Source organism: Meriones unguiculatus, chromosome 2 (genome assembly GCF_030254825.1).
Source record: "Meriones unguiculatus strain TT.TT164.6M chromosome 2, Bangor_MerUng_6.1, whole genome shotgun sequence".
Lineage (NCBI taxonomy): Eukaryota > Metazoa > Chordata > Mammalia > Rodentia > Muridae > Meriones > Meriones unguiculatus.
This window is the reverse complement of record NC_083350.1, coordinates 15310065-15336001: the sequence shown is the minus strand read 5'-3', so window position 1 is coordinate 15336001 and position 25937 is coordinate 15310065. Positions and strand designations below refer to the sequence as shown.

Here is a 25937-nt window from a genome sequence, read left to right as displayed (position 1 = left end):
TCCTCCGATGTCCATCCTCTTTGCCTTTCTGAATGGGGATTGAACATCTTAGCCAGAGTCCTCCTTCTTGATTAGCTTCCTTAGGTGTACAGATTTTAGGATGATTATCCTATATTATACGTCTAATATCCACTTATGAGTGAGTATATACCCTGTATGTCTTTCTGCTTCTGGGATAACTCACTCAAGATGATCTTTTCCACCATTTGCCTGCAAATTTCATGATTTCCTTGTTTTTTATTGCTAAGTAATATTCCATTGTATAGATGTACCACAGTTTCTGTATCCATTCCTCAACTGAGGGGCATCTGGGCTGTTTCCAGCTTCTGGCTATTACAAATAAAGCTACTACAAACATGGTTGAGCAAATGTCCTTATTGTGTACTTGAGCATCTTTTGGATATATGTCTAGGAGTGGTATAGCTAGATCTTGAGGAAGTGCTATTCCTAATAGTCTGAGAAAGCGCCAGATTGGTTTCTATAGTGGTTGTACAAGTTTACATTCCCACCAGCAGGGTGGAGGAGGGTTCCCCTTTCTCCACATCCTCTCCAGCATGTGTTGTCACTTGAGTTTTTGATCTTAACCATTCTGATGAGTGTCAGGTGAAATCTCAGTGTCGTTTTGATTTGCATTTCCCTGATGACTAAGGAAGTTGAACATTCCTTTAAGTGTTTCTCTGCCATTCAATATTCCTCTATTGAGAATTCTGTTTAGCTCTGTACCCCATTTTTTAATTGGTGGTGCAGGTCAGTAGAATTTGCTGAAGGAGGCAGAGGCAGGTGGAGTTCAAGAACAGCTTGAGCCATTATCATCTTAATCGGAGTAGCTGTGATTACTGTGCAAGTTCCTCAGATCAGGCCAGTTGCCTTTCCCTCCCAGGGGTGGGAGCAGGGTCAACAGCCCCTCAGCTAAGATTACAGTCTCTTATCCCTCCTGACCCCAGCCACAGCTGCACATGGTATTGGGAGGTGCTAAGGTACACAAGAGATGGAAGGTCACTGAAAGGACTGCATCTACGCAGCTTTCAGGAGGTTGGCACTCATGCTAGGCTGAAAGGATTTAGTGATGCAGCTCTTCTGTAGTTACCAACTACAGAAATACAAGAAAGCCCAATAAACCCATTGGTTCACTACGCTGGACTTGGATGGACTGGTTACTCTGGTCCATTATCAGTGTCCTATGGGGTAAAGAGACTGTACGTGTCTCCTTAAGAAAAGTTTACAGAATACCATGAGCAGACACACAGCAAAGAAAGGGCAAGGGATGGACCTGAGGGCAAAGCCAAGATGAAAATTTCCCTTAAAATTAGAGATGCCATTTACAGAGTAGTCTGTTGTTTTGCTTGAAAATGAAGGTCAAGCAACAGAGTGCTGGTTTTAAAATTAATGCCTTCGTTACCGTCTTTATACTTTATCAATTCCATACCTAAATGAACACAAACATAGATACAAAAATACATACGGCCCAAGGGTTTCTTGCAGTTGGCAGAGTACTTGCCTCTTGTGTAAGGACCTGTGTTGGCCCATAGCACCACAAAAATAAAAAATGACAGAGTCTGAATTAAAGAGGACGGTAATAATGAGTATGCAGGGCCTGTTATTCACTCTGTGACCACTACAGTAACGGTAGTTTTTTTTCTCCACTTACAGGGATGCGCCTGGCTAGCAGCTGGCACAGCTATTAATAGATCAGACAGGCTCCCCAGGTGCAGAAGAGGAACAGAGCAACATTCTTACAATCCAATTAACATTTTCTCCTGACCCCTTTCAGCTTGTTCACAGGTTATCATTTTCATCTCACTAGGAAAAGCTGTTTTCTTCTCTAATAGATCCACATACTGCTGATCCCAAATATGCCAGGCTTTTCCCCCAAAAGGAATCAACTCCCCAACAATCTGGGTACTGGACAGGCAGCCCACAATTCAATACTAACACTACCTAGTGTAGGGCCCCACTTCAGATTATATCACAACTAGGAGGTGCCCAGACTACTCACACTTCCATCCTACTTGGCTACATATCAAAGTTCCTATAACCTACTATAGTTGGCTTTAATAGCAACGTGCCACAGATTAGAATCACCTAAAAAACTGTCCTGATTGCCTTGACTGATGTGGGAATGTCCATCCTGGTTGTAAGTGGAACCTTCTGCTTGTGGTTCAGATAATAAAGGGGATGTCAACAGGAACACCATCTTGCCTTTTGATCTGCTGGCCTTCCCTCTTGCCACCAACTTGATTTGCCCTGTTGCTGCTATGGCTTCCTTCACTAGCGTTTCCAAGTGTTCATCATGGAGTAGAGACCAGCAGACTGTACTTAGGGACTAAGTAAATATTGTTGTCGCCCATCCAGTAAGAGATGGTTATTTTAAGACTGTAGGACCATTCTGATTATCAAGGAATCAAGGTTTAAGAATTGAACAACTACCAGGTTCACTGCTTCTCTGGTATGATTCAGCTGTTATTATTTTAAAACTGACTTAATAAATTCATATATGTATTTTTCTATCTCACTGGTTCTATTCCTCTAGAGAGCCCTGACTAAGCCCCTCACTAAGAGTTTGATAATTCTGCTAGGACAACTTAAATAATGCAGGAAAGCACTGGATTAAAGAGGGTATCATAAAGCACAAAGATTAGTACTGGATGAAGAGGCTGCCTCAAAGGTCTCAGGCATATGGAACTTCTGTTCATGTTGACTTGGGATGCATCATTTTCCTGGCACATGAGTGTGTTTTCCAACCAGGAAGCTCTTCAAACTTCACAGGTAAAGGACGTAACACAGATGCAGCTTGTTGGTGTGATCAATAATCTCCAGCCCCAGTTCTCTCTGTGGGAGTGGAGACCAGCTCGAAATAGCAACTTTCCAGAGATTAGCTCCCATGTTGAAGCCACCCAAGAATCACCTCACTGCAATCAGAACAAAGGATGTTCTGATCAGGAGACATTCAAAGTGCTTGAGAGCTACAGTGAGAACTGGGTTTAACACAAGATGTACTCTATCTCTTAGGACGTTACAAGGGCTTCAGAAACTCTGAACAAGGAACCAGAAGCAAAGATATGATATATATTTATTACACTATAAATCACAGCATCACAATACACTTCATTATAGGTTGAGGCCTACAGGCTGGCCTGTACTGAATGCATTTTAGGTAAGCTGTTCCATAAGGGCTGGTGGGAAAACAGAAATCAGACTTTACAACCAGAGGGCCTGGGCACCCTCAGTCTTTGCCGACATCCCGCTTATGCTCATGGTACCTGTAGCACTGTCCAGGTAACAGACGTGCTTTCCACTGCACACCTTGTGCAGAGGTCCAACCTAGCAGTGCTTGAGTATTTGCTGAAGGTCTGGGCCTTTTTAATGAATTTAAAGAAGTGACTCTCCTTACTACATTTTCATTCCTGGTGTGTCACTATAGTTTATTCTAATTCAGCCCCTACCCTTCCCTGAGCTTGCTACCCCTCCCCTGGCTGGTTGCCAGATAATCCTTCCTGCTGCTCTCCATCACATCATTCTCTCTCTTCCTCCCTTCTCCTTACTTCCCTTCTCCTTACTTCTCAGGATCCTGAGACTTCTGGTCTCATGATCTCCACCCACACTTACACACATATATTTTAAGTCTGGGTTCCACATATGCGACAGGATTTGTCTTTCTGATTTTGACTTAATGTCTTTGTTGTGGATTCCAGCTTTATCCACGTCCCTAAAGGCATTTTTAAAATACATATGCTCCATCCAAACAAAATTTTATTTCTATTAGAAACAAGGCCAGGAAATGTAGAAGCTAAAAACATAAAATTTCAAGACTACCACACCACCTATACCCTACTGTCAGTCTTGAGTCTGCAAAAGCCTCAGGTTATGACATATCGGGTAAGTCCTCCTCCTCGGACCTCTGACAGTCTCTGGCAATGCCGCAAAATGTTCAAGATCACATGAAACCTCTTGTCAGCTTTCAAAGCTGTAAAGTCCTTTATGTCAGCTTCCACGATGAAAAAACGACCTAAAATGAGAAACACCAGATTCTAATTTTCATGAGGCCAACTCTCACGTAAGTTTTTATGGCATCACCTTGTGAACAGCTGAGTCCTTCTTACTGTCCCTATCCATATACAAAACACAGTGAGAAACGGTATCCCTGCTAAAATACTGTTCCATCTACTGAGGCTGCAAGCCAGCACTGCCACATTTCTTCAGGGTAGCCCTGCTGTCGATGAGCAGCCACTGGTATGCCTTGACCTCTCACGTCTTCAGACATTCTGGTTAACTAAAGGGAAGCCACAGCAACATTATCACCTCACTGATGACCCTGGAGAACTAAACGGGACATGGGTAGTGTGAGGACTAAAGCTTGGGGAGCTGCCCAGCACCTGGTGAAATGTTGGCACAGCCATAGAAGACAGCCTCCCCAGATGCAGCCGTTTCTAGAATTAGCTCTAGTTCTTACTGTTAACCCACAAGCTGACATGGCCTCACAGAGTCCATTTCTTTACCTTTTGTGTCCTTCGTTTCTTCATTAATAAATCTTTGGTAGAGATTTCTCTTCGCAGAACTCATAGATGCTTTTGATTGATACATAATCTTGTATTTACTAACTACTGCCTTGTTAATTTCTTTAATAACATCATTAATTTGACAATATGTTAAACGGGATTTCATGTACCTAATTTTTAAAAGAAAAAAGGTATGTAGTTATTCTTATAATATATTTAAAGATTTACTTCTGCTACTTTTAAAACTAAGATAAAATATAAGGTAAAACAAAAGCTAATATATTGGAATTAGACAAACAAAAGGAAAAGAAAAGGCACAAAAACCAGAGACGTACTCATTCATGCTCTCAGGAATCCTGTAAAAACACTAAACTGGATAATAAAGAAGCAGCGGGCCTAGTGAAGACCTATGCATGCCGCTCAGCCTGTGAGTTCAAATGTGCTTTGATCGTGTTGACTTAGGGGGCCTTTTTTTCTTGGTCCCTCCATCCCCTCTGGCTCTTCCACTCTTTCTACCTCCTCTTCTGCAGTGTTCCCTGACCCCTGAGGAGAGGGGTTTGATTGAGATATGTCACTTAGGACTAGTGGACCAAAGTTATTTAGGCTTACAAACTTTTTCTTTGAGGTTATAATATAATTACATTTCTTCTGTCTTCCCTTGAAGATATTATTCCTGCAAACAGTTAATGTACCTAAAACGCAGGACTTTCTCCAAGAAAAGTGGCAAAGCACCAAGCCACAAAGTGACACACGACAAGCTGAGCATGGTAGCACACACCCTTAATGCCAGGGCTTAGGCCAAGAGACAGGAGAATCTCCGGGAGTTCAAGGTCTACACAGTGAACTCCAGACCAGACAGGGCTACACAGTGAGACCCTGTCACAAACACTACCCAGCCTTTTTACTTCAACACCACGACTGATCAACACACATGACTATTTAGACCATAAAGCTTGGTTGAATATTAGAATTCATACTCAGTACTTACGCAGGAACGCCATCAAACTCGGCAGTAGTTATAAACTGCATTTCCTTAATAATTCTCTGTTCTTTGGGGGGCTTTTTTGCCAGTACAGGTTCCTCAGCTTCCACTGGTTCTTTAGGGTCCAGATTTGGTTTGTCAGCTCTACAGAGTAGAGATGAACATGCACACAGGTAATTGTCAGAACTGAGCAGCACAATAGACATTTTCAAGCTGGGACACGGGGGGGGGGGGCGGGGAAGAGATCTGTAAATGTCTGACATACCCCAATTTAATAATTTTAGTCAACTTTTCCTTTCTATCCATATCCCTTGGTTATGAAGGTCAAAATTATAATAGGAATTTAAAAAATTAAGTTCCTAAGTCTTCAGAGTATGGGTTTTCATTTATATACCGAAAACATGTTATGCACAGAATGTACACCACAGTAACCAGTACTCTTATTTGCTTCTCAAAGTCAACACGTGTAAAGCTGAACTAAACTCCAAACCACTTCTCTTCATTTCCCTAGCTGTGAGGCTGGAAACATCAGTCACCTTCCATGTAGCCTAGAGTAGTCTGTTAGTTACTACTATTAGTCATGACCTATTGAAGACTCATTCTGGCCAGCAAGAACCATGGGTAACCCTTGAACTCAGTCTACACCTTTCTCACTAGCAAATGGAGCCTAGAAACAGGCTGAAGCTTTTAAGTTGTTTAGCTGCCAAGGTAGAAGAGATATATGCTGCCATAATAGCTGAACTAGTCCAAGAAAGATACCAGATCAGGAAATTGTAGCTCCAACAGAAAAACAAGCAAAGGCATTCCTCAGGACAACAGCTGGGGACCAGACCCAGAGCACAATAAACATGACTGGTTGTTGTGAGCTGTCAATAAAATCAGGAATACTCTGTAGCTGTAAAGTAAGACTATAGTAGGAATTACAATTTAAAAACAAACAAACAAAAAAACAGTGATGGTGCCATACTTTTGTGAATGCTAAAGGACCTCCATCATTAAACTGGCTGATTCCTCCCTGTACCTGGTTCTCTGCTGAACTTTCTCTTCTTGAGCATGCACTAAGGACGTGCCTGAGAACTCCCACATACCCAATTGACTGTATCCAGTGAAAAATCTTCAACTAACAACATTTCTGCTTTGACCTGACCTGGAAAACTTAGGCCAGGCTACAGCAGTTCAGTTATGCTGGCTACTCCCTCTGGATATCCAATGTCCAGCCCACTCTATGATCCTGACCAATAACCACGAGACCTCTGTTCTCTAATGACCTTAGCAGCCTTCTCCTGTTCTTGTAGGGAAATTCTAGACATGATCAAGGCCAGATAGTGATTACCCCTGCGGCAGGGGGATGGTTTGCCTCAGGAGTGGTTTAAGGTACTGGTAATATCGCATTCTAAATTTAGCTTGTACATAAATGGATAATGACTTACTACTTTTCAATTTTCACCATATACAACTATAATCATATATATAACACACTAAAAATTAAGTTAGCCATAGAACATTTTTACCTACTGAAAGCACCTGTTCAAACACAATTTTTGTGTCTGGATTAGAAGGACAGGAGCAAAGAAATGCTGTGAAGGAAGGGGACACAACACAGAAAGTCTTATATTATAAAGACCAAAATCGATAGATCTTATTCAGAGCCAGGCAATGGGAACAACAAAGAGGAAAAGACATAAAGCCTGAAAGACATATTGGACAACTGATAGCTAAGAGAACAAGACACTGAAGACAGGAAGGCCCTGCCTAAGCAATAAAAGCTATAGGTTTGTTACGTGGGTAACAAAAGAGCCAATCAGTTCAGCCTTGGACCTGCAAAGTTTGAGAGAAAACAGCTCCCTCATCAGATTTCCAGCAGACCATAAGAACCCCCAAACTAGATGCCAAGACTGGAACTAGACACTTCAGAGCACTGACCCCACTGACAACTGGGGTCAGGCAAGCAGACGCACACAAGCTCTCATTTATGGTAGGGCAGAACCACATCTGAGGAATGCAGGATGACGGCCAAGGAAGCACAGGGCAGTATGGAAACGCATTAGGAGCAAAGAAAGCAGACACACAGTGGGGGAAGAACTCATCTCCCTGCAGCCTTCAAGGCATCATTTTCAGGGAGTGGTGGCAGTGGCAGCTGAAAGCCAGGCATGAGGGCTTCTGGGAGAATGGCAGGTATAAAGCTGATGGCTTCTCTAGTTGATTTTCAGGGTTCACTGAGCTTTCTTTTACCCTAAAGGCAGTGGCTATCCAGGTTCCCAAGAGTCAATGGAGGTACTACCCAGAGGTCAAAATCTTGGTGATGTCCAGAAACCTTCACTGTCAATCTGGCCAGGAGGCAAGAGCCTGGGATCTAGTGGAAGATCAGTGATGCTACTACACATCCTATTCTCACAGCAAAGCACGTTCCGGCCAGAGCTTGAAGGGCTAAAAATGAGGGGGGAAGAGTGTATAGGAGCCTTGCAGCGGTGTGTGGGAGAATGTGGGGGGGGAATAACTTTCCTCAGAGGCACAGAATGAGAAAACTGGGGAAGATGGGGAAAGTATGGTTCTACTACAAGAATGAAGAAACTGAATAAACACTTAAATTAAAAAAAAAAAAAATTCAAGTACGTGACAGAAAATGACTGCGATATTTGTTTCCACAAACACCTCCAGATGGCAGGAATCAGCAAAAGTATACTTACAGGCTCTGGGCCACTGTCACTTGAGGCAAATGGGAAGGAATGTGTTCTTTGAGATGCTCCACATCTTTAAACTCTTCTTCAAGAGATTCACAGAGCTCCTAAATTTTAAAAACGCTTGTTATCAAGACTTCCTCCTTTACATGTGTGATGCGATATGCAGGAGAGACCATGACGCTCAGTCCTTGAACACACTGAGAACGCAGCATGAAGCGGGAGAGCATCAAACTCAGCAGGTCAGTCCCACAACGACATAACAGCAGAGAGGTCAAGGGCTGCAGTGTGGCTCAGTGGTAGAGCACCTGCCCACCAAGTACAGGTGGAGTTTAATCCCCAACACACACAAAGGGGGGGGGCGGGGGGAGAGACCTGTAGCTTCTAAAGCTATTTCTAGAGGACAATATTTTTCTCTATTGGATTTTTTTTTTTTTTTCAGAGAACAAGCACTATAACTACTCACATTACAATCATGAGATGGGGTTGAACCGCAAGTCTTTCACAGAAACTTTAACCTGGGGAAGCAGCTAAGAAATAGATAAAATATTGATGGTTCTCAATTTAGCAAGTTGCTCTTATTGACTTAGTCTATGTTCCCAGTGCTACCTACGTAACAGCAGCAGCAGAGGAATAAGGTCAACCCAGAAGAAAGGCATTTTCATGCTTCTGGTTTTCGAGTTTTAAGTTGAGGTTTTTTTGTTTGGTGTTTCTCAGTGTCTGTGTGCAGTGTCTGTTTGTGTGTGCCTGTGGTGTGCAGTGTGTATATGGGGGCATACAGGGTGTCTGTGTGTAGTGTCTGTGTACAGCAGGGGGAGGGTACAGTGTGGGTGTGCAGTGTGTGTGTGTACAGAGGTGTGTACATTGGGGTGGGTGTGTACAGTATGTGTGGGGAGCTGCACAGTGTGTGTGTGAAGTGGGGTGCAGTGTGTGTGTGAAGGTGTGTACGGCATGTGGAGGAGGGTGCACAGTGTGTGTGTGAAGGTGTGTACGGCATGTGGAGGAGGGTGCACAGGGTGTGTTTTATTTAATTTCTACTAGAACTTGAAGCAATGAGCTAAGGCCAAAAGCGAAAAAGCTTCCTGACACTTGGCTCTCAATGGTTTGTGGCTTCGTCTCAGGGAACACAGCCTGGGCTTGCTTCCACACCTGTGCATGCGGGTCAGATGGAAACCGACAGGCCAATACCGTTTTCCATCTTGAATCTATGACATCTTTCTTTTCAAGAACTGCATTATGTTCATGGCCACTATTTTCCTTTCAACTGGGGAAGAGATTAAGCCCATGTTTATTGCCTTCTCCTTCAAGCTAGGAAAGAATTACCTTGAGTGAACTGTTGATTTGTTCTTGATACTGAATTTCCAATTCAAATTGATTTAGAAGCTCATTTACCATAACAATCTCATCTCCTATTTTTCTAAAGGTGGTCTTCAAGGCAGGGTCTTGGCCTATTATAAAGAGAAAATAAAAAACAATCTAAAACCTTATCTGTCTTGTTTTGTGGTTAATGAATGACAAGTTCTTGCTATGCAGTAGTCTAGACTGACCTTGACATTAAATCCTGCCTTGGCTTCTTCAACGAGGCGCTCACAGGAGTGGACCATTAGGCCTGGCCTAACTTTCATTTCTAAGTAGTATATGCGTAAAGGAAGAAAGAGGCAAGCCCAAAGTGTTTCCTGCTTCTTTTATTTCTAGAATATTTCTTCAATAGAATAAAACATTTAGAAATAATACTTATATGTAAGCCTAGGTAAACACTCATGAGAAAGAGGTAATTCTTCCCAGGTACTGACAGGAGGTGGCACTTACAGATACCAAGAAGGGTAGTATGCACTGAGGCTCCAACAATCCTGGTCAGCACATGTAAAGGGAAGCAAGGGAGGAGTCTTTCAGTTTCAATGACATACCCTGGACTTTACTGTGGATAAGATCCAATGACTGTAAAGCCTCAAACCACAGGCTGTTAGAAACGAAAATCTCAAGTGAGGCTGAGCCTGTTGCCCTACTTCAGAGGACATAGTCTTAAGTTCTAACCTGAAAAACTTAATTTGCTGGGGGATAAACTTATGTTTAGACTTCCTTTCGAGTGTGTTTGTATAGAGAAGGCGGGACTGAAGATACAGCCCGTTCTCTTGGGAATTCGTAATAGAAGTTTGGAATTCATTCCCACTATACAAAACTTTTAACCAGGGATAGAAACAACGAAACAACAACAAAAACGCAGACTAGTAAAAACCCTGGGTACCTGGAAGAAACAAAGATATTTTATAGACAACATGTTTATACTTGATCACCTAGGCTCTCTAGACCCAAAGATCTGAGAGGGATTAGAAAACCTGAAGTTCCTTCCTCCCTGCAAATAGAAGCGACTTACAACAAGCAAGATGCCTCAAATGTGAAGGCACTTACTGCCAAGCCCAACTAACAACTGGGTTTTGATCTTGGCAGAAGCAGAGAAGCAACTCCAGCCAACACACACACTAAATATGTCTGTAAATAAAATCTAATCAAACATTGTTCTAAGAGTGACTTTCAGAGTTTTAAGGCCAGCTGGGTGTAACTGGGCACACCTTTAATCCCAGCACTCAAAAGGCAGAGGCAGGAGAATCTAAGGACAGCTAAGTCTATAGATTCCCAGGATAGCAAGGACTACACAGAGACAGCCTATCTCAAAAAAAAAAAAAAAAATTTCATGTGCTTCAAAGAGCTAAATGATGAAATGCAAGTAAGTGAGAAATGTTTGTCATCTGACAATCTGTAGATTGTGTGAAGGCAAAAGGAAACAGCTAGACACTCCTGGCCTGAAGTCTGAGATCTGCCTTTGCCTGCCTCTGACTCCCAGGTGTTGGGATCAAAGGTTACGCTGCTATGGCTGACCAGATTTTTTTCCATAAAAGTGGTATATGGGTGGAGAGTACCACGGCAGGAATTCAGATAAGAAGCCATGATCCCACTGAGGAGTGGAATCACTTGGGCAGCCTCTTAACTCCTGAGTCTTGATCTCTTTGCGTATAAAACTGGAGGGCTCACTATGTGGAGTTCATACATGCTTTTGATTTAACTTTATAGAATGTGAGCCATGAACCACAAGATAAACTAGTTCCTTTACTAGAAGTTCCCAGGTAAGGACTGAAAATATCAAATTTCACATTTCAAAAAAAAAAAAAAATTAAAACCTTGACCTATCAATCCATACCACAAACTATAATAAAAGTCCCATATTCTTGCCAAAAGACAGAATTCTGTCAATAAAGCTTTGCACTCTCCTGGAAAAAGCCTGGAAACTCGCTTTCTAGAATATTTTAGACTTGACAAGGTTCATCTGTTTCTTTGACCTTTATGCTTTAACAATTAATTTTCAATTAGCTGTTCACCCTGATACACGGGGATTAGCTTCCTCCAAATGTGATAGACACTGGTTGTAGGCTACTCTACCCTTAGCAGACCTTTTTTATTGTTGTTGTTGTTTCCCTGCAGGGTAGATCCGTTTAGCTCTGGAACCATGGGTGCTACAACTCCTTCAAATCTTATTACTGAACCTTATGTCTCAGAAAAACGTAAGTTAAATATTCACCCATTACTTAATGTCACCTCTGTATTACTCAAGACAATGGCACTGACGTATTTTGAAAAATCGCCACTGGAAATCTAGAATTACCTTATGAAGAGACAGTCACAGCAGAACAACAATCAAGATGCATTGTGTAAACCCAAATCAGTGAGTCTGTTCTGCTTACCAAGATTTCTTAACGACAGAATTTTCTTAATATTGCCAATCTTCTCATTTACATAAGCGCATAGCAGTTCCAGATCTGAGGCCATCCTTTAAAGAATCTGATTTTAAAAAAACATAGATAAGCCTTTTAAAAGAAAGTTAAGTAAAGCTAAATTTCTGTTCACCTTCAGGATCTAAAAACAGCAAACAAGTAAACAACATTGCTTCGAAAGGAAAGAACACAATCGGGGGCATTTTTTTGTTGTTGTTCAGTTCTACAAAATTGAGTATCTAACAAACATACAATGGTAACGTGTCTTGGAGGTCCCTGCAATCCAGACACTTTAAACCAGAGCTACTCAGGGGCTGGAGTAAGAGGAGGCGAAAGGTCCATTGCGCGTGGTCATTGTGACGGTGAGTGAAAAGGAGCTGATATGAGCAGGCGTGTATAATCTTTTGACACTGCGACACATCCTGAAGTTCATGCATGAGAACCCCGGGAGGGAGCTACCAAGAACAAAATTGCACGCACACACACAAAACCCCACAACCTTCACGGTTTTTGTGCAGGCTCCGGCTGGCCACAAACCCAGGTCAGAGGGCGGGAGCCCACCTCCACGTCGCACGGTATCCCCACCTGCTAAGCGATGCCTCGGGCAGGTCCCGGGCCAGGAACCTCGAAGGGTCTGAAGAGAAGAGCCTTCGCAGGGGCGTGAGCACACCAGTCTTGGAGACGCCAAACCGTGATGCCAGCTTTCAGGAACTAAAATTCAAACTGGCCGCGGTACCTGACACCGCGCAGGCGCACAAGCGTGTTCCCCAACAGCGCAGACTCGGCTGGCCCACGAGTTTCCGCTGGACCTGTCAGGGTCTGGGCGGGGCTGTGGGCAGGCCCTGAGGAGGGGCGAGCCCTGAGGGCGGGGCGGGCGGGGCGGGGCGGGGCAAGAAGAGCTCCGAGGCTTGAAAGGCTCCGTTTTTGAGCTTTGACGCTCACTGGTGAATTCAGCTGGTCATTGGTCTGTGTACACAGCCCAGCCGTGGGTCCAGGGGTTCTCGGAATCTGCTGCAGAGTCATCAGGGGCAGCTTCTACAAACACCAGGGAGTGCGAGCTAATCATGAGCTCAAGCACGCACACTCGTGTTTTTAACATACACCCAGATGATTCCAGAAAGCAGCCAAGTTGGTGAGCTTAAAGATTCTGCCTTTATGGGGATTAGATGCTCTAGAAAGAGAAATTCAAACACCAAATTTAAAAATGGCAAATACTTGTGCTATGAAAACGAAAAGGAGGAGGAGAATACTGAGGAGGAGAAGGAGCGGGTGACGAGAGAGCAAGAAGGGTCGGTCATAACAACGTATATATGAAGTGACGTTGAGAAATGTGTTATCTGTATTTTTAAAGTTTAACTTTCCTGGTGAGAAAAGGGGCCGGGATACTAGCTCAACAGTCTTCAAATGCTTTGCTTTGCAAAGCAACCTCTAGTCTCTGTCATCATGCCTTCATCCTAGGCAATGGACAGAAATGTGCATGATACACTCACCTCCAGCAGCTCTGAAGCATTTTCCTGCAAGCTGCACCTAATGGTTTCCATCTACTTTTCACTGGTCATTCATATGCACAAAGGAAACGACCTTAACAATGAGAATCTGAACAGTTTTATCAAGACTATGTGGGTTCCATTTATAAGGGATAGTGATAGCATAGATGGGTAACTGAGAGGGTTCAATGTTGTTTTTAACAAAATCTCAATCATCCTATTAATTTACCAATAAAGACTTGAGAGCCAGATGCTGGGGTGAAAGCCTGCTAGTTCAGAGAGGCAGAGAGAACACCCAGCTGACCTTCCTTCTCAGCAGAGGTCCCCAAAGGAAGACTTCCCCACACAGTCTCCAAACCCCTCCATACTAAATGTCCCTCCCTTCTATTTCATGAGAATCTATCTGTCCTCCTGACCTCCTCTTTCTCTCTCTCTCTCTTTTTTCCTATGTTCATCCCCTGTCAACTGGTTGCTTGCTCCACCTCTTGACCTATGGTCAACTTTATTCCTGTTCAAGCAGAAAGCTCTTGGATTAAAGATGAGTGCTAGGGCTAAGCCATATCACAACAAGAAACAGGTTGGTTTGTTGTTGTTGTTGTTGTTTTTCCAATAAACAACACAATCTGAGGGTTTACAGTGTGGTCAAATATCCTGCAACAGTTCAAAGTACAATACTGCAGCATATGATTTTGAAGCAATGGCATTTGAAAACCAGCAGGTATAAGAAAGGCATATCAGCTTTCCTCTTCTTCCTTAATGCAGGAGAAGAAACCCCCATGTGAAAGACACCTCACTCTACCAAGAAGAAACAGGTTTACTACCCTATACAGGAAGTATAGAGCTAGAGAAAGCTTTACAAGTAAACCTTGTCAGGCCAGTCTTCTATTCTTCTAGTCTCCCAAATAGCAGCTGCACCTGTGTTCTGGAGGTCCCTACTCACACCTAACAGGAGATAGGATGGGCAAAAAGGACATGTACCTCCAAATATCTAGGATCTGGGTTCTAATCACTAATCAATCACCACTTTAAAAACTGTGTAAAACCTTGAAAATTACTGTTTTTAAAATCCTGGAGCAGGGGTAATAACTAAATAATGATGTGGACAAAATCAACAAAAATCTGATGATAATTAAAATATCAATAATGAGATAAGGGATCTATAAGTCAACCAAAGAGATTATTAAACTAAAAAGTCCAACAATGTTTTTTTAACCATCCAGGCTGCTCTTAACCAAAACCAGATTTCAATTCCCAGCACCCACATGGGGCAACTCACAATGGCCTTAAACTCCAGCTCTAGGGAGATTTAATGTCTCTAGCCCCAGCAGGCACTGGCATTCACACACAGAGACCTGTGTGTGTGTGTGTGTGTGTGTGTGTGTGTGTGTGTGTAGGAGCAGTTTTTTTTTTTAACTTTATTTTCGGTTCCTTAATGCCTCTACCTCCCTTCAACAACCCCCCCCCCCCACCCCGGACAATCCTAGGTAGGAAAGAAAGAAGGTTAGTGGAGAGAAGGGGACGTAGACCTCTTTAGATTTAGTTCCTTGGGACAATTCCACTCTTCATCATCAGGATCCCAGCAGTCCAGCTAAACAGCAAACAGCAGCAGTGAAATGAACCAGCAGCAGTCTCCTCAGAATGTTCTCAGGAGTGTCTCAATGCATCTCCCTCTTTCTCTGCTCTCATATTTACACTCCCTCAGAATCCTCAGAGTTAAACTCTCTACAGCTGGCAAAGATTACACATCTCTCCGAGCCCACCACTGGCAAAGCCACACCCCTCTGCATGAGCCTGTTATCAGCCATGGATACACCAAAAGCATCCCTATAAACCACACTTGGCATTAAAGCAGAAACATGTTCACTGAGTTTTTAAGGAAACCAAAACTTCCACTACATGTGTGTATGTGTGTGTGTATATGTATATAGAGAGATATATAAATAAAAACATATACACGTGTGTATGTATATAGAGGGATCTAGAAGTAAAAATAATTTTTAAAAATTTTAAATCACTAGAGAGATTCAGTTAGATCTGAGAAGGTTGAAGAAAGGATCAGTGACCTTACGAACAGCAATGGCAATTATTGCACTTGAGGAACACAAATAAAAAAAAAGAAAACATTTTTAAGGAGCACATGCATACACTATCAAGCACACCAACACGGGTGTCTAAGAAGGAGAACAATATACTATTACATTGTATTTTGAACCCTTTCACCTACCCTATCTATGCTATCACTCTCCTTTACAAATGGAACTCATAGTTTTGATAAAACTGTATAGATTAATATTGTTAAGGTTGTTTCCTTTGTGCATATGAATGACCAGTGAAAAGTAGATGGAAGCCATTAGGTACAGCTTCCAGGAAAATGTAGAAGGAATCTTGTGTCTGTATGGAAGCAACACCTGTTAATAAAAAGCTAATGGCCTGTTAGCTGAGACCGGAAATAATAAGAAGAGGAGAGTCCTGTGGGGGCGGAAGAGAGACAGGGAGGGCAACTCTGGGAGATAGTCAGAGGTGAGGGATTCACCCCAGGATTCTGAAGAAGATGAACTTATGAAACTGAGCTATGGTAAGCAGCCATGTGGCAGTTCTAAGAATAGAATAAATGGGGTATTCGTCATGAGCAATTAATGGAACATCCTAGCTATATTGGTCTAGGATTTTGTAAATATATTTAAGCCTTGGAGTCATTATTTCAGGAGCTGGGATGGGACAGGAAAACATACATTTACAAGTGGTGCCCGTTGTGATAGGCATGTAATACAAACTTACCAAAATATCCAAGCTTAAAACACAAGATTCAAGCAGTAAGCCAAGAATTCCAGACATGGAATCTGGGCCAGTAAGCCAGACAAGGCCCTTTTAAGAACCGCTGTGGCAGCAAGCCAAACATTTGAGCAGAGGCTGGTAAACAGTGGGTAAAGCTAGGAACTGGAGCCTGGCGCAATTTACTAGGCAGACAGAAGGCCTGGCATCAAAGCTCAGCTTTGACAGGTCAGAGGAGACTGAGGAGGTGTGCACAGAGTTGGAGACTTGGGGGCCAGCGCTGATAGCTCCTGGCAACTGGGGGCCAGTTATTTTTTGAATAATCAATGTCAAGGAAACATTTTGAGATAAGGAATTTACGTGATGAGCAATGTGCACCAGTTGCACGGGAGTGCATGAGGCTGACATAGATCCCAGTACCTAGAATAATTTCCGCAATTCATTTCTTTGGCTGTGGGAGAGCATTAGTAACCGATGCCAATCCATGCAAAGCAGAATCCTCATACCAAGGTTGTGAGAGTTTAACAGGCAGCAAAACAGAAGGTGGCTGAAGTACAAAGAGAGAAATATTAGAGCTCACGATAGAATCAATACAGGTAGTCCAATAGCATTTTTTCACAATATAGACACATTTTTAGTAATTTTTATAGTCCCCCACAGCTACTGGGTATAGAAGAGCAAAAGGTGAAATAACACAGGGTTGGAGCGTATAACAAGGTGGAGGATGCAGGAACCGTGTCCTCAGTGTCTTCTCTTGATAGAGTATCTGAAACAGGAGGAGAGGCTGACGGCTGATGTGGGCATGGAGGGGATGGGAAGGGGAAGGAGAAGGGGAAGGGCACTTGGGCTCTTCAGCTCTTTGGCCTTGAGCTTTTGGCTTCCTCTTCCTGGGCTGTTGGCTGAGCTCGAAGGCCTTTTTCTTCTGAGATGTGAGCTGAGTAGGAAGATCAGCTGGGTACGTTCTCTGCCTCTCTGAGCTACTAGATTTTTCACTCCAGCATCTGGCTCCTAAGTCTTCAATGGTAAAATAGAACAGTTGGTGTTTTCATCTTTTATAACAATAGACAACCAAGAATAGCTATTAAAAATTCTAACAGACTAAGTTATCTGAAGTCAAAGCAATCTATACCAAAACTCAATGTAATGCTTTTATTCTTTATTATTTAAAAACTATTTTTGTATGTATGTGTCTGTGTTGGGTATGTTCATGTGACTCCAGGTGCCTGAAAAGATCAGAAGAGGATGTCATAGCCTGACTCAGTTAGTATTCTGTTGCTGCAAGAAGACACCATCAGCAACTCTTTTAAAATAAAGCAATTAAAAAAAATAAAAAAATAAAATAAAGCAATTAATTGGTAATGCTTATAGTTTCAGAGGTTTAGTCCATTATCTTCATAGCTGGAAGAATGGCAACATACAAGCAGACATGTTATTTGAGAGTTCTACATTTGGGTATGCAGGCATCATGAATCTAGAGACTCCGCTTGGAATGGGATTTTGCAAACCTCAGAACTCACCCACAGTGACTCATTTCCTCTAACAAAGTCACACCTTCTAATCCTTTCAAATAGTGCCACGGTCCTTGGTGACTAAGCATTCAAATATATGAGCCTATGGGAGCCATTCTCATTTCAAACAACTACTCCTGTGGAGCTGTAGTTACAAATTGTTGTGAGCCACCAAGATGAGTACTGTAAGGGAGTTCAGTGAATTCACTAAAAAAGACCACTCCACAGGTAGGAAACAGGTTTATTGGGGAACAAACAAGCTATCTCATGAGGGTAGGGAACAGAAGCCCATCAGGGGAAAACAAGTAGGTTTTATAGGGTTTATTGCCAGAGCCTGCCAGCAGAGTTGAACAGTTCCTGAGTTGGGAGTGAGGATTGAAAGAAAATTACAACAAAACAAAACAAAACAAAAAACTACAAACAAGATCAGTTTGAGAAGGCTGCCAGTAGAAACTGTCACACCTGGTTTATTCCACAATTCCTTTTTGTAGTCAGAGCAAAGCACCTCGATACAAGGAAAGGGTTCATCAAGAAGTCAAACTTGTTTACCTCGACCACCTGTCTGTGTGATCCTCACACAAACAAAAGGAAGTGAACTTATCAAAACCTCCTGCCTATCCCTGTCTCCAGATGATGACCAGGATGAAAACATATTTTTTACTGAGAACTCAACAAAGCAGCCTGATAAACAAACAGTTCTCTACAGTTCATAAAAGCTTAAAGCAGATAGATTCCCTCCTCTCAGGAGATTTTATTTTTCTGTCTTGTGTAGAACAGGGTCCCTGAACCAAACCTGTTGGGAGAGGGTCCGTGCCTGACCCAACCAGGCCAGTTTATGGGTAGTGAATATTGGGGCTACTACTAGTTTGCTCTGACCTGATAAAGACTGGAAGTATTCATCAGAGCAGCTGGAATCATACTAGGTCTTATTTGGTGTAGCCCTCTTTTAGTCTTCATTAGAACCTCACACTGTGCTGAAGGAGCAATTAAAACAACAACAACAACAAAGCCACTACAGTGGAGCTGGGTTATCTAGCTCCATTAGTGTTTCAAATAAATGTTTCATAACCTTTCCACATCCCTCTAGAAAAGGATGTAGCAATCATGTAATGGAAGTTTTGGTTTCTTTGTAAAGTTAGTAATGTTATGTAAATATATTTTTGTTTTATTCCCAAATGTGGGATTTTAGTTGGGCTACAGTTTGTCCACACGTGTTAAATGTCTCCTTCAGAGCATGGCTTTTGCCAGCTGGTGAAGGACATTCATGTGAGGAACAGAGAAGGGTGTGGTCTAGGGCTCAGAGGATATAAACTGAGAGCCCAGAAAAAGAAAGGGTGGTGTGTGCTATTGGTGTATGGCCTGTAGCAATTTGGAGAGACAAGAGATGGACAGTGTGGCAGTTTGGAGCAGACAGATGGAAAGAAAGGCTTCAGGGAGCAGCGGCTAAAAAGACTGCTGGCTGTGTTTGCTGTTGATGGAGATTGGTATAGCCCTAAAGGAACCAATCGACCCTAAACAGCCAGGAGACATAAAGGGGTCCTCTCTCCCCTAACCTCTCTCGCCTACATAGGGTTGGAGGTTGGAAGTAAGATTGAGGCTTAAACACTCCAAATAAAGTAGAAATTTAAAACCAAGTGCTACATGCTTATTTTTAAACTCTAACTTATTTGGGGCTATTTACATCTTCATCTCCCTTCTACAAGCCCTTTAACCCTAGGTAGAGAGAGAAGTTTAGTGGGGAGAAAGGGTGCAGGCCCCTTTACTCCTCCACCTATTTAGGGTCAATAAGTTATTTTAGGGCTATCCCAATCTCCATCAACAGCAGATGGACCAAGCAGTTTCCTCCAAGCTGCTGCGCACCAAGGCAGTTTTCTTCGACTTTCTGCTCCAAACCTCCCTATTATCTGTCTCTGGTCTCTCCAAACTGTGACTTGCCATGCTCCACCACTGCCTGCCACACCTTCTCTTTCTGGGCTCTCACAGTTATACCCTCAGAGCCCTAGACCATGCTCCTCTCCATTCCACACGAGGCATGTAGGCCTTTATGAAAGGTCACGCTCTGCAGGAGACAGTTATCAGCTGTGGATAAACTAAAGCCCAACTAAAAACCCCACACTTGGGATTAAAACAAGAACATATTTAAATAACATACTTGAGTTTACAACGAATCCAAAACTTCAGTTATAGAAGAAAGTTCTTATTTCTGTCAAAGATGATCTTTCCTTTTAGAAAATAGCCTTGCTTTTGTTTGTCATAACACCCTGATCTTGAGCTGAAGATATGATTTTTTTCCCATTAAAATCATCATCTTTACTACCCGCAGCATAAATGTGGAAATATATTTACTGCAGGATTCAATTTAGTTGTAACTGTAGCACATCTGTCACATCTGTAAGAGAGGGAACAGTAAAAGCACCTAACTAAACCACTCCATGGGTAGAAAAAAAAGTGGATTGGAAGAACAAACTGCTGCCTCAAAGAGTAGAAGAGAAGCCTGGCAAGAAAGCAAGCAGATTTTATATGACAGTCAGCAGGGCAGCAATCTTTGAGCTGAAGCAGACTGTTTAGATTAATTAAAAACTAGATTTCTTTGCCTATGGCTGTTGACCTTTTGAAATGGATAAGGGAAGTCAGGGCTTTCCTGACGAAAAGAGACTTGCCTTTTGAGATTCCCAGGAAATGCTGAGTTTAGGTGTCTGTTTTCCTAATAACAACCCTTCTATCTAGCCATCAGAATTTTTCTGTTTAGGATATTGTCACAAGCACTGTTATTTTCGACCTTCTTTGGACCAAATAATATCTTGCTTTTTTGAGAGAAAGAGTGAGGGGAGAGAAATAGAGACTGGGAAGGAGAGAGGGAGGTCACTAAGTTGGGTTGGGAGCTTCTGGGATTGGAGTTGGAGTTGGGGGAAGGGATACATGCTCAAAATATATTGCATGCAAAATGTTTGTTTGTTTTTAAGATGTGCTGTGATAAGGTAAGACAGTGCAGAAGTTCCTTCATCTTGTATTCTTTCTGAGACCATTTTAAGTTTGACTAGAATTTGGTTTCTGTAGCCGAAAGCCACCTGTAGTGGTCTTTTTAAAAACTCTCCTTTATTTGGGGTGTTTAGATCTCTACTTCCCTTCCACCAACCCCCCAACCTTAAGTATGAGAAAGAAAAGGTTATTGGGTAGAGGCAGCCCAGACTCCTTTACTTCTCCCAGTTTTTAGGGTCAAGTAGGTCTTTTAGTACTCTATACCAATAGCTACCAGGCTCCTCCGTGCTGCTGTGCCCTGAAGCATTTCTTTTTATCAGTCTGCTTCAAGCCACCACACTATCCCTGATCTCTCCAAACTGCTCCATGCCACACTCCAACTCTGAACACCATACAGAATGCCACCTCCAGAGCATCACACGGAACTCCACACTGTCTCTTTCTAGGTCTCATATTTATAACTCAGAATCCTAGGCCACACCCCTCTTCATGTAGCACATGGAAGGTCATTACCAGCTGGCAAAGATCACACCTGGAACATGACAATGAACAGGTGTGGACAAACTATAGCCCAACTAAAATCCCACACTTGGGATTAAAACAGAAGCACATTTACATAACATACAAAGACCCCAAAGCTTCCAATTCAGATCTCCTTGGTGAAAAGCCCCATGGAAAATCACCAAATTCTATTCTAGGACCTGAGGTCAAGATATCCCAGCTAATTTATCTTAGCTTCTGTTAAACAGCTTCCTTGTGCAAACTTGTCCCTGAAGTTAACTGCTCATCTTTACTTCTGCTAAACTGCTTGCTTGTGTAAAACCTCACCCTGAAGCTGCCAAGTGAGATAACAGGATGTAGGTTTTGTCTTCAAAAGCCTCTTACTCTAAATGCTGGGTGCTACACTTCAGTCTCAAATAACTGAGTGTAATCCCAGTCAGCTAGAATAAATATTTTCAATTGACCACAGATTCTGTTTGAACGGTCTCCTCTGGTTGGCCCCATATAACAGTGTGTCACTGGATCTGGCTTTTTTTTTTTTCCTATCAGATTTTCAAGCTTGGGTCATCAATGCTTGTACAATTACTGCTTTTATTAGCTGAGTCATCTCTTTGGCACATCTTCTGGTTTAAGATGTATGAAGTGTCCTCCATTGATTAAAAAAAAAACAAAAAACAAAAAAAACAAGTGAGCATGATCATTGTCATGGTGATCTATACACTAGAGATTATCTATACCAGGATACATTGGTTATGTCGGCAGTTGTTGGTGTTGCAGGATGTTTGACCCCATTGTGAATCCTGATATTGTGAACCATGAAAACCTATTTTTAATTGTGGTATGGCTCAATCATTGATCCTAGAGCTTTCTGTTTATTATAAACAAGTACTTGTGGTTTTTGTCTCAACCCTAGCACAGACTTTTAAACCCAAAGCTTTCTATAAACAGGGTTAAATAAAGTTAACCCTAGGTCAAGAGTTGTAGCAAGAAACTAGTTGACAGGTATTGAACAAAAATGAAGAACATTAAGAGAATGGTATTTAAGACAGTGTGGAGAAGAAGAAAGAGCTTTTGGCTTTTTCCTTCTGGAATGTAAGCTGAGTAGAAAGGCTTCTTTTCTTCTGGGATGTCAGGCTAACAGGAAGATCATCTGGGTGCTTTCTCTGCCTCTCTCGGCTAGTAGTCTTTATTGGTAAAATTGAATGATGGGATTTTTTTCATAACAACATGTTGACCTAATGTTATTAAGCACTGTGTAAAGTTTACCCTTGTATTATTCAAATGCCGATTTTTCTATCCCACTATCTGGTTTCAATCTGGACATGGAATTGTAATGCATATTTTAAAAAATCTCCTGTCTAAATTTTTTGTAAACATTGTTGATCATTTATTCTTTGTCTTGCTAATAAGAAGCTGTCCAGCCAGTAACTGGGCAATAGAGAGAATAGGGTGAGACTTCCAATTCCAGTGATGGAAGGAGACAAACAGGAGAGAGGGATTCAGGCAGGAGGAGAAGAGCAGAGAGGACACCATGGTGGACAGCTGGAACATAGAAGGCCATAAATGCAAGTATTGTGGGGATCTTGTCTGGTACATGGCTAGATTAGTTTAGAGGATTAGAATTGTATATTAATTCCCAGTTGTTGTGCATTTAAGCCAATTAGATAAAGCATAGTATCTCTGTGTTAATTATTTGGAAAGTAGCTGGGTTAAATTTTAAAAGATGTTGCTTTATTAATTTTATGAAGTGATACATGCCTTTAATTCTAGCATTCAGAAGAAGGGTTTGTGAGTTTAAAGGCAGCCTGGTCTACACAGTGCATTCCAGGACAACCAGGGCTATGTAGAAAGCCATATATATGAATGATGCAGACACATATATAGGATGTAAAGTAAATACATATATATATATATATATATACATACATACATACATACACACACACACATATATATGCTTAGCCATAGTGATCTATAAGATAAAATTGGTAGTTACAGGAAATAAATAAAAGCAAGTGATTCTAAAAAGTTTCTTCAGGTTTTCCTTTTATCATTTTTACTTTAATCTCACAACCTCTAGGAGGACTGCCCAGTCAGGAATAAGCCTGAAGCTATTTTAACATTTGTTGCTTTATAACAGTTGTATTTATAATGTCATCTGAAAATCCTCTGTCAGCCTAAAAGTCAGGGTCTCACACAGCAGTGCAGAAAAGTTCACTCAGCCCCACGGAAAGGACAGCTCCTGGACACATCCCAAGTTTAGTCGCCCAGATTAAGTAGCAATATGGCCATGAAAGATCTAATTTTACACACACACACACACACACACACAGAGAGAGAGAGAGAGAGAGAGAGAGAGAGAGAGAGAGAGAGAGAGGCACAGGAAATTTTTTGTTCCCATTTGACTGGTCATCAAGAGCAGCCTCCATCCTTAACTGGTCCTTGTTCAGCAAAGATGCCATGGTAAGCAAGAAGGAGGCATTCTCCTGGTTATTCATTACTCTAATAGTTTCAAAGCTAGTTGAAAATGAAAATTAACTACATGGTAGGAGCAGAATTCCAGAGGTCCTGAGTTTTCCCAACAACCCAAGCGCTCCAGGTTTGATAGGCAGGTCCAGATCATTTCTCTTTAGTTTTATCTAGTTCTGTGTGGAGGATCTGAGGACACAGTTCAGTTGGTAGGGTGTTTGCCTGGAGTGGGAAGCCTGAATCTATGGATTCAATCCTCAAACATGCAGCACATGCCCGTTACCTCAGCACTGCAGGTGTAGCAGGCCCCCAGACCTTAGCACAACTGCCAGGAAGGTACAAGCACCATTCAGGCCTTGAAACCCAACAGGAGTGAGAAGCAATGCCTGCCAAAGCAGGAACAAGGGCCAAGTCAGTTGTCCCAGGGTGTGGCTGGGCATGTCTCTAAGTTTGCTAACCTTGCTTTTGGCCTCTGTAGTTCTACTTTCTGCTAACTATATTGTGTCAAACCAGGATATGGTATTTGTGCTTAAAAGACCAAGAGCAGTGAGGCTTGGGGCTACATGATTTGGGACAGCTCCTTATGCAGCCACTGGCAGTAAATGAATAATTTCTATTCCACTTTAAGACTGTCTGTGTATGTTCTCTGGTGGGATTACCATGCGCAACAGAGGTGGGAGTTTAAAGTCAACCTGTGCTAAAAACTCTATCTCAAAAAGCCTTACAAAAAAGAAAAGGATAAAGTGTAGAGAATGCTGTTATGTTATTGTGCAGCTTATAGAACTAAAGTAAAATTTGAAGTTAGTTTAAGAACTATATTTTTGCCAAGCAGAGGTGGTAACACATTCCTTTAATCCCAGCACTCAGGAGGCAGAGGCCTCACCTGGATCTCTGTGAGTCTGAAGCCAGTCTGGTCTGCAGAGCGAGCTGCAGCATAGCCAAGGCTGTCTCATAACCATGTCTCGAAAAAGAAAGTCTATCTCGAAAAAAATTTACTATGTTGTATTTTTTTAAGTGTATGTGTGTAGTCATGGTCATGTGTGGGCAGTGCCTTTGGAGGCCAGAAGAGGATATAGAGTCCCCGGAGCTGGAGTTTCAGAGTGCTGTTTGCTGCCTGATGTGTGGGCTAGGAACTGAACTCATATGCTCTTCGAGTATGTCTTACCCCGCAACCCTGAGCTATCTCTAGAACTCCTTATTTGTCCTCTACCTCCTCCTTTCACCCCATCTGTGTGTATGTGTGAGAGAGAGCATGCATGCATGCACGAGCACTCCAGTTTCTTTACTTTTTTCTTTTGTTTTTTTCTCCTTTTCCATTCCTACCCCTTTCTTTTTTTTAAACACAAAATTGTTCAAGCTGGCCTTGAACAATTGTAGTCCTGGCAGGCCTTATGAATTTGCATCCTCTAACATCCCACACCCCCTACCCCCATTGCTGGTATTACCAGCATGTGCCACCACACCTAAGAAGTTTAAAACCAAACAAAAACAACAACAACAACAAATTAGTCAGACGTGATGGCATGACTTTAATCCTAGCACCTGAGAAGCAGAGGTTCTTCTGCCCAGTTCCTAAGATCCCCAAAGACCAGGAACCGACTCCCCTGCAAACATACAAGGGTTTATTCAATACAAGCTCAAGCTTTGGACACAAAACTCCATGGCACAGCAGGAGAGGAATTCCCCCGCCCCCCAGGTCTAAGGGTACGGTTTTTTTTTTTTTTTAAATGGCAAAACCAAAAGTGGGGTTGCTCCAAGCCTTTGCCTTACAAAATTGAGTAGGGGGTCTACTTTAGGTGCCAAGATCATAAAAAGTCCAGGCCTGGCCATCTGGAGGGTATCTGATCATGAGCAATGCCTTGAATGTGCTGATTAGCCGCTGCTAGGAAAGAAGAGCAGCGCACTCTGTGGTCACAAGCTAGGGGCCATCTGGGTGAGTTGCCAGGAAATGATCTCTCTGAAGTGCAGGAAATGGCGAGCCTGATTACTCCCTGCAGCGGGCTGGACATGTCTCAATTAACCCCGTCTTTTGTCTAAACTTTTATCCAGGACCTCAGTCATGCTGCCCTAAGACTCTAATTTTAAACTTTGGACCTCTCAAGGTAGGTGGATCTCTGTGAGTTTGTCCAAAAAAGAAAAAGAAAAAAAATGATAAAAATAAAACAAATAAAAGCAAAATTGAGCCAGATCTAGCTGAAAATCACGAAGGGGAGATGGGTAAAAAGTGGAGAAACAACTAGGGCGGGTACATTTATTTCCTCTGTGGAAGCCTGGCATCCTACTGATAAGCTTCGAAGG

At 42.3% G+C, this 25937-nt stretch overlaps 1 protein-coding gene across 1 annotated transcript; it reads right to left on the bottom strand.

Annotated features, from left to right (window-relative positions):
- Window positions 1-3053: 3053 nt before the first annotated feature.
- Window positions 3054-12625, bottom strand: Ska1 (spindle and kinetochore associated complex subunit 1). The gene is made up of 7 exons (XM_021640802.2): window positions 12509-12625; window positions 11894-11990; window positions 9480-9604; window positions 8166-8263; window positions 5485-5622; window positions 4497-4666; window positions 3054-4006 (listed from the first exon to the last, which is right to left on the bottom strand). The coding sequence occupies exons 2-7, from the start codon at window positions 11976-11978 to the stop codon at window positions 3858-3860; spliced, it is 765 nt and encodes a 254-aa protein (XP_021496477.1). The 5' UTR covers window positions 11979-11990; window positions 12509-12625; the 3' UTR covers window positions 3054-3857.
- Window positions 12626-25937: the final 13312 nt, after the last annotated feature.

Coding starts and splice junctions, on each gene's coding strand:
- Ska1 (XM_021640802.2), bottom strand. CDS start 11,978: ATGGCCTCAGATCTGGAACTGCTATGCGCTTATGTAAATGAGAAGATT. Junction 5,623..8,165: donor GTGACAGTGGCCCAGAGCCT/GTAAGTATACTT, acceptor TCTACTCTGTAG/AGCTGACAAACCAAATCTGG. Junction 4,007..4,496: donor AGAAACGAAGGACACAAAAG/GTAAAGAAATGG, acceptor TTCTCATTTTAG/GTCGTTTTTTCATCGTGGAA.